The sequence below is a fragment of the Haliotis cracherodii genome, unplaced genomic scaffold (genome assembly GCF_022045235.1).
Source record: "Haliotis cracherodii isolate W230 unplaced genomic scaffold, xgHalCrac1.p SCAF_13, whole genome shotgun sequence".
Taxonomy (NCBI): Eukaryota; Metazoa; Mollusca; class Gastropoda; order Lepetellida; family Haliotidae; genus Haliotis; species Haliotis cracherodii.
This window is the reverse complement of record NW_027266268.1, coordinates 29,702,445-29,717,904: the sequence shown is the minus strand read 5'-3', so window position 1 is coordinate 29,717,904 and position 15,460 is coordinate 29,702,445. Positions and strand designations below refer to the sequence as shown.

At 39.8% G+C, this 15,460-nt stretch overlaps 1 protein-coding gene across 1 annotated transcript; it reads right to left on the bottom strand.

Moving 5' to 3' along the window:
- Nucleotides 1-217: 217 nt before the first annotated feature.
- Nucleotides 218-11,499, bottom strand: LOC139459829 (von Hippel-Lindau disease tumor suppressor-like). The gene is made up of 3 exons (XM_071241526.1): nucleotides 11,423-11,499; nucleotides 8,072-8,418; nucleotides 218-6,959 (listed from the first exon to the last, which is right to left on the bottom strand). The coding sequence occupies exons 1-3, from the start codon at nucleotides 11,497-11,499 to the stop codon at nucleotides 6,835-6,837; spliced, it is 549 nt and encodes a 182-aa protein (XP_071097627.1). The 3' UTR covers nucleotides 218-6,834.
- Between the last annotated feature and the right edge of the window lie 3,961 nt (nucleotides 11,500-15,460).

The following is a 15,460-nucleotide window of genomic DNA, read 5'->3' as shown; positions in this document are numbered from 1 at the left end:
TCAGAGTGATAGAAAGCTCATGACAAACTTAATGACAATTTGTCAGGTGTTTGGTCCACCAATATCTCAGGTCTGTTGACCTTATAAATGTGTTGGGTTTTTTCAAAATAAGTCATATTAACAAGAACAACTTTATTACAATAATATTCACATACATTTCATGAACATAATACATGGGAGAATGTCGTGTAATGCCACAGTCAGCAATATTCCAACCCCATCAAAGAACCTGCAAATAATCAAATGTAGAACAGCCAAACAAGTGACTGATATTAGGAGCAACATCCTACGCTGTCAGGTAGGATGACACACATCAGCCAAGTTACTGAATCTGACCACCTGATCAGTCACCTCTTACCACCAGTAACAGTGTTGGGGACCAACTCGGGAGGCTGGGGACAAACTGGAGATGCTGGAGACTAATTGGGGATGCTGGGGGCCACCTGGGTATGGCGAGGACCAACTCGGGATGATGGGGACCAACTGGAGATGCTGGGGGCCACCTGGGTATGGCGAGGACCAACTCGGGATGCTGGGGACAAACTGGGGATGCTGGAGACTAAATGGGGATGGCGAGAACCAACTCAGGATGCTGGAGACCAACTGGGGATGGTGAGGACCAACTGGGGATGGCGAGGACCAACTCGGGATGCTGGAGACAAACTGGAGATGGCAAGGACCAAAACGGATGCTGGAGACCAACTTGGGATGCTGGGGACCAACTGGGATGCTGGAGACTAACTGGAGATTCTGGAGACCAACTGGGTATGCGAGGACCAACTGGGTATGCGAGGACCAACTGGGGATGGCGAGGACCAACTGAGGATGCTGGGGACCAACTGGGGATGCTGGAGACTAACTGGAGATTCTGGAAACCAACTGGGGATGCTGGGGACCAACTGGGAATGCTGGAGACCAACTGGGGATGCTGGGGACCAACTGGGGATGCTGGAGACAAACTGGGGATGCTGGGGACCCACTGGGGATGGGCAGACCAACTCGGGATGCTGGGGACCAACTGGGGATGGCGAGGACAAACTGGGGATGCTGGAGACCAACTGGGGTGTTGGGGAACAACTTGGGATACTGGGAAACAACTCAGGATCCTGGAGACAAACTGGAGATGGCTAAGACCAACTCGGGATGCTGGAGACAAACTGGAGATGGCTAAGACCAACTTGGGATGCTGGAGACAAACTGGAGATGGCTAAGACCAACTCAAGATGCTGGAGACAAACTGGAGATGGCTAAGACCAACTCAAGATGCTGGAGACAAACTGGAGATGGCTAAGACCAACTCGGGATGCTGGAGACCAACTGTGGTTTTGGGGACAAACTTGGGATGCTGGAGACCAACTGGGGATGGCGTGGTTTTAGGGACCAACCGGGGATGCTGGTGACCAACTCAGGATACTGGGGACCAACTGGGGATACTGGGAAATCAGAAAACTAGGGAATATAATCAGGGCTAATTTTTAATTGGAAAACACAAGCAGACTCAGGCAAGCAGTTAATTGTGTACCTTGGACACCAACATTCTACACGTGCAGCTTAAGAAAGGTGCAATTATGTATTTGTTATGAGACTGATGCAAGATCAGTTGTTATGGTAATAAGATTTGATCATCATCTATTATCCAGGGAATTAGATCTCCATTCTATTACTTAAATACCCTGGACCCATTCACCACCAAAGCTTTGTTTTGGAAATGGTGTCACCATCTTTCCTATCTCGAACACAGACTTAAACTCACTCATGACAGTCATTTGATTGGCAAGCTATTTTGGGCTTCATGTCGTACAAATCACGCTCTAAACTAATATATGAAGGCCAATCAGTCCAGAGTATTAATAATACTTGTCGTTTGTTGTTGCTTAACGCCACAAAATTCCAGCTACATGATTTGCATCTGTAAAGAATCAAGTCTGGACCAGACAATCCACTGATTGACATCATGAGCATCGACCGACCCATTTGGGATACGATGACATGCATAAATCAAGTCAGCATCTCTGACCACCCAAGGGACCTTTTATGACAAGCACGGGTTGTTGAATACCAATTCTAACCAGGGTCTTCACAGGCGTATTTATACTGTTTGTTTGTTTGTTCTTCACTAACAGAATGAAGATGTAATACACTGAATAATGAATCACAGTATCGGATACTATGAAACACATCTACCTAATTAGTTACACATGATACATGGATATAGGTTTCGGATACAAAACATAAATGCTGATTTTCAAAACCATTGTCATACGTGATATTACAAGAATATGATTTATTTGTTTGTTGTTAAACGCGCTCAGCAATATTCCAAATATATGACGGCAGTCTGTAAATAATCGAGTCTGGACCAGACAATCCAGTGATTGATATCATGAGCATCGATCCACGAATTGGGATACGATGACATGCTTCAACCAAGTCATTGAGCCTGACCACCCGATCCTGTTAGTCGCCTCTTACGCCAAGCATATTCGCCTTTTACAGCAAGCATGGGTTCTATTCTACCCTGGATCATGATGTGGTTACAACATTATGAATTAAATGAATTCACTTTCGGAAAAAAAAATATTCACATTTCTGCAAAATGAGTGATGTATAGTGTGTCACTGACAAATCACTTTTCTTGTTTTATGTTAAAAATACCAAATTTTGGCATACGTAACTGAAAAAATGTATCTCTGTTTTATTAATAACAACCTTTAAACCTTTTGTGTGTGCTTTTCTTAAAAAAATCTTTCAAATGTCTTTCTGAAGAAAATGAAATTTTACATATATTCTTATTGCTTTCTTAAAATCATATATTTCACATCCTTTGTACAGAAAATGACAACATATGAACCCTGTAAGGCTGCTGAAACTCATGGAAATTCAATTTTATTGTAAAATAATACATTGGTCATAAGTAGCATTTGTGTATTTATTTCTTGTTAAGTTTCAATGTATGTGACTATTAAAATTGATAATAATACATTGTTGTTACATGGCAAGAAAACACATTGAATAACACTGTTCCTTTCATAAAACCATCCTCTATATCTTCCAGGACTCTCATTTCGGAAAACTCTGCACAACCCCTGGATCAATTCCTGTGGTTCTTGCAATCTCAAATTACCCGCCCTTGATTTCCATCAGCCAATTTGATTTGTCACGCTTCTCAGTCTAACGGACCAATCAGAACGTGAGTTACAAACCAGCCTCAATTTTGGGTTGGTGATATCAACAACATGGCGGCCAATTCCGATTTCAATGATTTTTCTCATGATATTCAATGTTGAAAAAACTGACTGACACGCAAAATGAAGCCCTAAAAAATCTGTTTGATGGAATGGATCAAAGTCCATCAAAACTAGCAGTGGCAAGTCCTCCCTTGCCCATTTTTTTTTCCTTATCTCATCGTTTGATTTGTCGGTAAAATGTTGATGAAACTCAAGGGTGGGTAATTTGAGATCAAGAGAATACACAGGAAAGAATCCAGGTGTCAGTGTAGGTTTACCGGAATGCAAGCCCTGGAGATATAGAGGATGCCATGAAACATGATAATTGATACTATGAAATGAGGTGTGCGCTTATGACACCATATTTGGTTGACTTTGTACATAATAATAACCTTCATAAAATCATAATAATACAACTTATTCAAAACATCTTCACATGCACATTACTAAACTACATACTGGAATTACTCCCAGATGAAACATGACAGATTGCAATATATTTATACACAAACTTGATCCTCCTAGTTCTCAAATGTATCATTTCTCCATTCTATTCTCATAAATACTCTGGACACATTCGCCAACAAAGCTTTGTTTCAGAAGTAATTATACCATCTCCATCTCGATCAACACTGATATTTTTAAGCACAGAATTTCTCTCGCTCATGAGCATTTAATCTATAACCAAGAAATATCTAAAGCCTGAAGTGATGCAGGGTCTTTGACGTTTACCACTTCGGTGAAACCCACGAGCACGGGTATGGTGCTGACAAACCTAGAAACATAATTGGGGGGAAACAGGATTCGAACCAACAATCATAGGTTTTCTGGCGTGCCCAAGGGACGCAACTCTGCACAGCGAATTGCGGCGCCTTAGATGACTGGGCCCACCCATGCCCCCCACACTATAACAACATGCTGTGCTGGTATGCAGGTCTTTGGTGTCTTATGAACTGGCTTTCAGATTCTAAGGAAGTTAAAGTTATGAAAAGCTGAAATAAAATAAATCTGAAAGTATTGTTCCTGTCCATTGAATGCAACTTACACGTAATGGCCTCAAAACAACTGCTACCGTAACACAGAGTCCAGGATAATTTCTTGTTTTATAGATGTTCCTGGTCAAAATGCCATGAGGCATGAGGCCAAATAAAAACATATGTCCGCATGCAATTTAACTTCAAATTGACATGGGCAGATATATAGATAAAATAGCTCTTTATTGAAATCACAATAGGTTCTTGCAAACTGAACCTCAATGAGGCTGTACTACGGCCTGCACATAAGGCTTTAAGAGTCATTTCACATTTTCAAGACTTGATCCAGCAGCCATTATGTACAGGATGGATCAGGTCATATGCTTTCATGACAGACCCACCAGGGTGTTTGAACATTGTGAATTTTGTTTTGTTTTGTTTGTTGTTTTACGCCACATTCAGCAGTATTCCAGCTGTACGACGTCAGTCTGTAAATAATAATAATTGAGCCAAACAGAAAATCCAGTGATTACAATTTGGAGCTAAGATCTACACCACCGGCAGTGTACTACGACGAGGTCTGACCATCAGTTCCCTTTGGTCCCGTGGACCTTTTCCAAGTTTTCCTGATAAATATTAAACACATGCAATAAATACTGGATGTGATATTCATATCACCACCCCAAATGACATTTTTCAATTTTAGGACTTGACATTTTCAAAAAAGTATTTATACTCAGTAAAAGGTCAGTGACTATCCAGCACATCTTGAGAACACATCCACGACTCTGTCTGGGGCATATTGATAAACAAACAAGTTTGAGGTAAGTCATAAACACAAATCCTTTCAAGCAAATACATGGATAAACAGTTTTAGTTGGTCCCCATATTTATATGAATCTGAATTACCGTATACGACGTAATAAGCACCCTGCTCTAATAAGCGCCCACGGCGATATTTGCAAATATATTGGCTAGTGAAAAATCCCAATTAGCACCCCTTCCGATTGTTCAATGTACAAAAGACTTATTTATTCGCGTATAATACGCACTCGTGTGTTATATGCACCCTTAATTATGGGCAATTAAATTCCAGAAAAATATATCTAGCGTATATAAACATTTCAGGCTGTCAGCACGAACCACAAAATTTATCTTTCATCTCTCTTTTTTCACCAAAATAATATTCTAATAAGAGCCCCCTATTTCTAATTTTTAGAGCGCCCTGGGCGCTTGTTACGTCGAATACGGTATGCAAATTCGAAATTACCTGATTTATGATTTACATAAACTATCTGAACACACCTTATTCTCTTGTATTGTTTCCTGAAAGAAAAATGAAACACCAGAGCTGCAATGATTCCTTGCCGAAAACATGAATCAAATAATAACTGATACTGGACTAAAAAAATAATTCAACAAGAAAACAGTGTTATCACTATCCCCCACCATGGGGCTCATTAGAATTTTGTTTGTTCATATAGTAGAGAATATAAACTATAAAAAAAAGTCCAATACAGACTTTAGAAGAGATAGGCACTGGGCTGCTTTGTCATCAGAAAAAATTATTACATGTGAAATTACTACATACAAAAGACCACTTCACTAGAAAAAAATAATTCAGTCTTGATACGCATCTCTTAAATAAACTTCAGTAGTTTCTGAGAAAACTTATCCCCATATTGCAGACACTGTGCTGCAAGTAAAATAACAAGGGCCATAACTCTGTACAAAAAAAAATTACGGGTTCAATTTTCGAACTCAGTCTTGACAAGTAGGGAAGCATGCAAACTTTCACTCATGTTACTTCAGAAGTTTCTGAAAAATATTGTCCCCATTTCACCGAGTGTGTATGCATCAGGTGGGAAAGCACAGAACAAGGGCCATAACTCCGTAAAACAACAATTGACGGGACCAATTTTCATTTGAGATCATGTCCAGTAACATCAGTGTGTAAGATTTCGTTCCTATGACCTAAACAACAGTTTTTCAGAAGGTGACGGACGGACGAACTCCGTTCCTATATCCCCCGCCCCACTTCATGGCAGAGCGATAACTATCATAAGAGTAATTCTCCCAGAGAGCAACTGACTAGGCTATTTCTCAATACTACCATAAATCCATTTACAAAATTTAATGTAAAAAAGAAAATGTCTCCAAATAGATATATTGTTTAAAGCTCATAAATGGGTATCCTTGAAATTTTTATTTCAAGGGTAAAAAGGCAGAGACTAACTGCCAAAACAACGCATAATTGCCTTCTGAATTAAAACACATCCATCATGGCCTTCTGAAACAACATATCCCATGATTCCTTTCTGAAACAATGTATCCCATGATTCCTTTCTGAAACAATGTATCCCATGATTCTTTTCTGAAACAACATATCCCATGATTCCTTTCTGAAACAACATATCCCATGATTCCTTTCTGTAACAATGTATCCCATGATTCCTTTCTGAAACAGCATATCCCATGATTCCCTTCTAAAACAACGCATCCCATGGTTCTCTAGGGCACACTGTTCACAGACACTCCCAACAAGACGTTAGCCACCCTACACTAAGAAGGTGGGCTGGCTCCTACTGGCCTGGTGTGGCTACAGACAAAATGTACATGAAGCACCTTTCCTTTCAACCTATGACAACAGTATCTTTTAAAGCAACTTTCAATGTTGTTGGCACTTCAAGCTGACATATTTGGTCTCGTGGAACAAACTTGCGAACCACCTGCATGCACCTCTCTTTAAGGGAGTACACTGAAATATAACATAAACATCTCAGTTATAAAAACAGAAAAGTCAGTGCACCATAAATCACAAATATTGATGCAAATTTGAAAATACATAATGAATAATAATATTTGTTTTGCTTGTTTGTTGTTAAACCCTGCACTCAGTAATATTCCTGCTATATGACGGCAATCTGTAAATAATTGAGTCTGGACCAGACGATCCAGTGATTGACACCATGAAAATCGTCCTACAAAATATTGATACTTTAGTAATATGATTTGTTTGTTTATTTGATTGTTGTTTAACGCTGCACTCAGCAATATTCCAGCTATATGGCCGCGATTTGTAAATAATCGAGTCTGGACAAGACAATCCAGTGATTGACATCAAGAGCATCAATCTACGCAATTGGGAAACAATGTCATGTATTAACTAAGTCAGCGAGCCTGGCCACCCGATCCTGTTAGTCGCCTCTTACGACAAGCATGGATGCTTATTACGGCAAGCATTGGTTCCTGAAAACCTATTCTATTTGAATAATAATAACCACAGCAAAACTAACCTATGTAATCATGAATGATAGTGACATAATGGAGAGAATTTGAGTGTGATTTTCCCAAACGGATTAACATAATTACCTCCCTTAGTTAATAACTCCGCAAGGCTATGTAGCTCACCTGACTTTGTAATGTTTTCAACAGAGAGAGAGAGATATGATATGCTGGGTAATAAGTACTGTCTTTTGGCTAAAGGAGGATTGAACCACTCCATTAATTGTGAAACACCTGGTGCCAAAATGATGGTTGATGGACTGTAGATTATGGAGGTTGTCTTTAACATTGAGAGGTTTACGTAAGGATATGGAAAAAAGTTCACTGCTAATTAAAAGGATGGATAAAGGATGAAAACCCATGTCATAAGCTCACTTTGATGATGCCAAGGTGGGCTAAAAACAAATCGATTCATTACTGAGTTAACATACAAAAAAGAGATACAGAAATATAAAACATTCCAAATGTTTTCCATCATCTTTTTTATCAAGTTGTAACAATAAATTGATAAATACAACAAAAATACAAGAAGCATGTCTCTTTTGTAGAGTTTTTGTATCAAATGTGTTTGACTTTTACACGTACCTGGAATGGAAATATGTACGACCTTTCTACATGGCGGCCATCCATCATGCTGTGTCCAGCCAATAGGTTCATATATCTCCTTCAGCTGCACCACAAGGCGATCTCCGGACTCGGAGTCGCGGAAGACCCATGGATGTCCAACAAATGTGTTGACATCCACAAACTGCTGAGGCAGCAATGTCCGATATTTGATTCGAGCACCTTCATAGTTGAGCCAGATAATGTCCACTCTTCGCCGTGTGTTATTTACAAACCTCACAAATGAATGTGCGGTTGATTTTCCAGATTTTGGACGGCCATTCCCTGCGGCGTTTCCTTCGTTGCCAGTCATCGTAATACAGAATAGTCTGCAACAAGTACATCATGTTTTGAGCAATCATTGCAGTTCATTAGGAGACAAACTCACTGAATTGAATTCGTACCCCAACTCCCTCCAGCGTGATGATTAAATTTAGAGTGGATAAATCTAGAGGTAACCTAGCTCCAAATTGATAACATTATCTTTCTACCATCATAAAATTAAACACCTTGGTGTTAGCAAAGATATTCTAAAAAGTGATCTCTACATTATGTAACATATAATTGTACATATCATTTCAAAATACCAACAGACAATGATTGAGAGAGTGAGTGAGTGAGTTGTGTTTAATGCCGCTTTTAACCGTATTCCTGTTATATCCTGGCGTTTCAGCTTAATGTGGGAGGAAAGCCTGAAGTGATGCAGGTCTTAGACATTTACGACTTTTCTGAATCCCACGAGCACGGGTATGGTGCTGACAAACCTAGAAACATAATCGGGGCGAACAAGGATTCGACTCACAATCATAGGTTTCTTGATTGCCCAAGGGGTGCAACTCAGCACAGAGAATTGACGACTCGGCAACCCATGCCCCCGATTGAGAAAGAAGTAAATATTTGCTTTTTTGCTTACAGCCCTGTTCAATAAGTGTTGCATTATGGGACCATTAAGGGGGGATAATTCGCTAAGGGAGGCAACAACCCTTATTGAACAGGGCTTTGCGGCTTCACCAAGGTCAATATGGCTCTTACTCAAGTTCCCGATAATAACACATTTCTGATAAAGCCATCTTATGGATAAGCCTTTAACACGTAACGTCCTTCCTTTCAATAAGTAATATGTACGTGAATTTCACGTCGTGAAACACATATGTGATATTGCTGTTTTTCAAGTCAAGTTTTCATGTCAGTCATGATTCATTACAGCAAACTACCATCATTAGTGATGGGTGAAGATTCCGGGGTAGAATAGGTCTTCAGCAACCCATACTTGCCGTAAAAGGCGACTATGCTTGTCGTAAAAGTCGACTAACGGGATCAGGTGGTCAGGCTCGCCGACTTGGTTGATAGTTACTTGATACATGTCATCAATCCCAATTGTGTGGATCGATGCTCATGCTGTCAATCACTGGATTGTCTGGTCCAGACTCAATTATTTACAGACCGCCGTCATATAGCTGGAATATTGCTGAGTGCGTCGTTAAACACCAAACAAACAAAACCATTATTAGTGAGTGAGGATGGTTTTACGCAGCTTTTATTCAAGCAATATCACGGAGGGGAATACAGGAAATCTGCACATTGTACCCAAGTGGGGAATTGAACCCCAGCATTCACCATGACAAGCAAACACTTTAACCACAAGGACATTATCATCTATCACTTGCTTCAAATACAATAATTTTGACAACTTTGACAAAATACTTGCAGCGGATGATTTTGTTTAGTAATTGGTCATCTAGAGAGACCATGCTGATTGATATGACATATATTTGAAACCCAAAGCTTACTGTGAAAAGAAGCTCTTAATTTACTGGATAATGACAGAATTTCTGAAAGGATTAATTTTTTACTTTTTCAAGCTCTAAAGCACATAATTACTCCATGTTCTTACATATAAATCTACAATTAAACTTCTTAGAGTGATCTTCCTTTGTGAGTACTCTAATCCTCAATAATAGATTCGAGTCTTTCTGAAAACAACTCGGCTCTGGAGTACTTCTTGAAGCCCTACTTAATAATTTTTGCCAGTGAATAAAAGTCATTGGGTCCTGTAGACTGTCCACTGTTGTCAGGCAAACCACAAGAAGCTAAACATGCTGAGACTGGCTATATTGACTCTTTTGAGTGATCAATATGACACAATCAAAATTTGTTGTTGGAAAACAGATACTTTTCAAAACATTTACATTTCACACCATAATGTACTGAACATTTCCTTATTATTTTGATTTTGAAAAAACAACAACCCAAAAATCCTTTAACATTCCAAAACCAACTTAGTCCAATACTGTATTCCAGTATTTTACTCATCAAGGAATACATTTATGCAGGGGGGCCCTTTCCCAGGTTGATTGTACACATTGTTTATTTGGTTACACAACTGTTATGAACAACCAATAAATAAAAAAGAGACTCCGCCCGCCCACACTATATTTTCAAAAAACATTGCCTGAGAACCAATTCTTTTATTTTTGAAAGCCTAATTCTGTGAAATTTATTAATGAATCTTTTTAATGAATTTTATTAGTGATTCAGAGTCCCAGCCTTGTGAAAGTTCCATACTGTTAAAGTGAAACAGTGTCATCTAAGAATTTCAAGTTCGACATGTCAAAGAAAACAAAGGGACCCTTCATTTATTATTAGGGGAGTGGGGTTCATACGGAATCAGGGGAGGGTCACAAAAAATATGACAATCTCCATGGGATGGTCATAAAAAATATTACACATCTTTGGGGAGGGTTATGTATACAAGGCAATTCATAACATAATATAAAGTACTTTTTACATTTTGTATTTCCGGGGAGGGTCATGGAAAACATGGACAAGGACATGGAGAGGGAAATACAAACATATGACAAGCATTAGGGGAGGGTTATTTTTTTCAGTACATTAGTGCATTAAAAAACCATCTGTCTCCTACCACGCCCTGTAATAAATAACCGCTCCCGAAGTTGAAAGCCTGTTTCGTTGCGTCCAAAAATGACAGGGAAAGGGTAAAACTTCCGCCCGGACCCCGCCTCAAAAGTTACATACGAATGCATTGCTGCTCAATCCTTACAATCATATATATTTTTGAGTAGGGATATGGACGGAAGTCTTACCATTTCTTTTAGGGAGGTGTTTCTTATTGCTACAATATCAATTTGCTTCTTGACGAGTTGAGAATTCTTTTTTTAGCAAGACAGATTAGGGCTGTAGCCGAGGCGGGTGTACATTTTGAAACACTGATATAGTATGCTCAAACATGATGACAATTCACCCAAATATGTAAACATGAATATTACGTCTGCAACAATGAAATAGCTACATTCATGGTGATAAATGTCTTACTGTGGACATACGACAAACCGAATCAAGATTTCATCTGTCAACTCAAGATTCGGCGGCCATGTTGATTTAGTTAGCATACTATATTCCCCAAAACAAATGATGACCACCTGGATCGTTACCGGTCGGATCCCGAATAAATAACAGACATACTGTAGGTCTGTCGGCTATCACGTCGTCAGTATTTCGTTCTTATTTTGTCAGCTGCGATTGTTAAAAACAAAGCAGAAAGAAAACTATACCATTTATCAAAATTGATATAATGACTGGGGTTAGTTTTACACCACAATAAGAATGGACTGCACACATTGTACACATTTGGGGAATCGAACTCGGGTTTTCAGTGTGACGAGCCATAACGATTTCCCCGAAAGCTAGGCTATCTATCTTAGATCGACCCTTTACTAATTAAAACGAATGCAGCTGCATGATTAAATGTACCATCATTGTCGTGTTGTCCGGAATATATTTGAAAGTACTTCCGGTTCACTTCCTGGTTCACGTTAGCGTAATGACTTTGCTATTTTATCGAGGATAATATGCTGTCGAGAAGGATCTGTTGTGTAACGAAAGGTCTTAACCGGATTTCTCAGATCACGCCGGTGTTGTACCCTATATTTTGCACGTACCTACAGCAAATTCATTCCGTAGGTGGATATACTACTTGTCACGGAGCAAGTTTTATATCCCGTCAAACCGAAGCGTCAGGTGTAAGAATGGAGTCCGACTGTTCAGGCCTACCCGCGGACAAGACGATACACGCGGCACATATAGATGAAATTCACAACGTTCCCATCAACATACTTATCAGGCCAATCCCTTCCATTTTGGACGAGAGGAAAGTTTTGTCGCTGATGGAGACTATTAAGGTTGGTTATTGTACGTATAACTTTACACTAATGGTGAGGTGAGGTGAGGTGAGGTGAAATGGGTTAACGTCACGTTCAAAATCATTCGCATATATATATGGAAGTGCAACAACGCACGTGTGTGTGTGGCTGATTTTGCTAATCGGGACTTATAAATGATGGTTATTTTGTGCTAGCCCACTGAGATACCATGCCACAGTTTTAACATGGATGCCCCACTCAGTCAGTTTATTCACTCGGAGCCGACAAATCCTTGTTTGAGACCCTTAATGCCGAGCGCCAGACAGGGTAACAACAAGTACCATCTTTTAACGTCTTTTCGTGTGACGCGGCCGGGGATCAAACCGACCTTCCGCTCCCAGGGAAGACGTTCGATCTACACACTAGACCACAGCACGCAAGAAACCAATAATTGTGGGTTCGAATCCCGGTTTGCCCCGATTATGTTTCTAAGTTTGTCAGCACCATACCTGTGCTCGTGGGTTTCACCGAAGTAGTAAACGTCTGACACTTCGAGCTTTCCTCCCACATTAAGCTGACACGCCGTGATATAACTGTAATACTGTTAAAAGCGGCGATAAACACTATTCACTCACTGAACTAATGGTAACGCAAGGGACTTATGTGGTTTAGCTAAACGGCAACGCAATTATCTCAGTAAAACGGCACCATGTTTATAATTGGATTGGGCGGTTTACATTTTTCGAATCGGATCGAAACGAAGTTATCGTAGCAAATGGGTCGAGGGTATTTATCCTGACAGGGTTGTAATATATAACTCTATATAAGATAGCTACGCGATAAATCGCAAAGAACAATGAAGAACGAAGTGTGGTTTATATTTCACGATAAAACATTGTTCTATCATGACATCATTTGTGGAGATTCGAACATGCGCTCGATACTTGATGACGTTGTCTATTGGACGACGTTGTTTTTGAGATGGGGGCGTCTAGTAAGCTGTTTCCCATAGATGTATAGGTGGGCATCACAGATAAACACGATGGCCGAACGATCGCATCCAAAAGTGGGAGAGATATGACAATCGTCATTTGGAGAAAAGGTACAGGTAATCGACGTGATGATTGTGATAATATACCGAAAATACCCACCTGTGCATAAAATGGCCTTGTCCGACATTCCCGAGGTCGGATTCTATCAGGGGAGTCATCATTATTTAAAAGCGGGTAATATTTTGAAAGCTTATACATGTTATTATCCTCCTTAAAAAGGTTGTACATAATGTTGATATCTCATATAAGAAATAAACGACTCAAGGTCGTTGTTTATCGTACAATAAAACACCACTGGGAGAATAAACCTATAATAAAAGGGTTTATTCTCCCTGCAGTGTTTTATTGAACGTTAAACAAATCCAACTCGTCCTTTATTGCTCAAGTAAAATCATGATAATCGAGAATGCTTTCATTCCATCTGTGTTCAGAATCCCGACACGAGTGATGATATTCCTCCGATTGATGTGCTATGGATCACAGGCCGACAAGGGGGAGACTACTTCTACTCATTTGGTGGTTGTCATAGATACGAAGCATTTAAAAGATTGAAGACGGACACCATTCCATGCAAACTGTTCAAATCAACAGTCAGTGATCTGAAAACCTATCTTGGAAGTTCTACACCTGATTTGTTATAACGTGCCTTACGTACAATATACATGCACGTATAAAATGAAATTAAATCTATGCCTTATTTCATTTTTTAGTAAGGTTGAGTGAGTGAGTGAGTGAGTGAGTGAGTGAGTGAGTGAGTGAGTGAGTTGGGTTTAACGCCGCTTTTAACAGTATTCCAGTTATATCGCGGCGTTAGTAAGGTTGAAGTAACCCTTTGGACATATATCGCCATGTCTGCAGGATCTTAGTTTTTCATCAAACCTAGAAATAATCAGGATGCATCGGGAATCGAACCAACGACATAGGTTTCTGGCACGCCACAGGGAAGCAACAAATGCGTCTTGGGGACCAGTTTAAAAAATGATGTCGGATAAAAAACCCGTAATTCATCAAGTTTTGAGACATACCCATACCCCTTAAAAAACTATTCTGAAAATGTAATCCTGAGATTACTGGCCTCTTTGTCACGCATTCTCGTGTTTTATTCTGCTTTTTAAGAACGTTTATTTACTAGGTGTTTTTTATAAACACACAATGTCATTTTAGAAAGTGGTCAAATGGAACAAATGTTGTATTTGGGATAACACTTTCTCAATTAAGTACATATTCTTGTACATTTTTGGGTTGAATCCCACCCGGGATTCGAACCCTCACTACCAGAGTGAAGCACCTAATCGCCAGCACAAAAAGTCAGCAAGTGTTATCCCAATAATGACATTTGTTTTTTATATATCCAACCTGTCATTCTATGTTACATTACGCACTGCAGTAGAAGGGCTTACTACCAGTACCGGCTGCCAGTGAAGATCCGGGGTAGAATAGGTCTTCAGCATCCCACGCTTGCCGTAAAAGGCGACGGACGGGGCCGGAGGGTCGGGCTCGCTGACTTGGTTGATGCATGTCATCGATCCCAATTAGGTGGATCGATGCTCATGATATAAATCACTGGAATGTCTGGTCCAGACTCGAATATTTACAGACCGCCGTCATATAGCTGGAATACTGCCGAGTGCGACCATCACGGGGCTCTTCGTTTAATGACAACTCTTTAACAGCATATTCATGAAAATAGGATAGGAGTGTTTTCTTAGTTTTAACCACCCGTGCACATTTCCTGAGGGAGGGGGGACATTTTTTCTTGTGAAAGTTAACTTGAACTTGATACGTGTACAAATATTTGCCCTTTTGACACAATGAAGACTTTGAGATCATGTAGCAGTGATTTTGCAAGAAACAAATGCAGTATGATTTGATTTATTTTGGATAGGTCATTGTTCTATATTTTATATTTACCAAATTTGAAACACCTTTAGGTCATTTTGGATGACAATGTCCTAGAAAATGAACCGATGCTTGTCAGGGGCGACTATTGCGATCAGAGTCGTTGACTTGGTTGATGAATTTAACCGTATCCCAATGGCATAGATCGATGCTCAGGATGTCAATCACTGGATTGTCTGGTCTAAACTCGATTATTTACATATCGACGTCATATAGCTGCGATATTGCTGAGTGTGGCGTTAAACAAAAAATAAACAGAC

Excerpts from the sequence above, each read along its gene's own strand:
- LOC139459829 (XM_071241526.1), bottom strand. The coding sequence starts at position 11,499 with ATGCTAACTAAATCAACATGGCCGCCGAATCTTGAGTTGACAGATGAA. Across the intron at positions 8,419-11,422 it reads CGGTTTGTCGTATGTCCACA|ACTATTCTGTATTACGATGA; the intron begins GTAAGACATTTA and ends TACTTGTTGCAG. Across the intron at positions 6,960-8,071 it reads CGTACATATTTCCATTCCAG|TGTACTCCCTTAAAGAGAGG; the intron begins GTACGTGTAAAA and ends GTTATATTTCAG.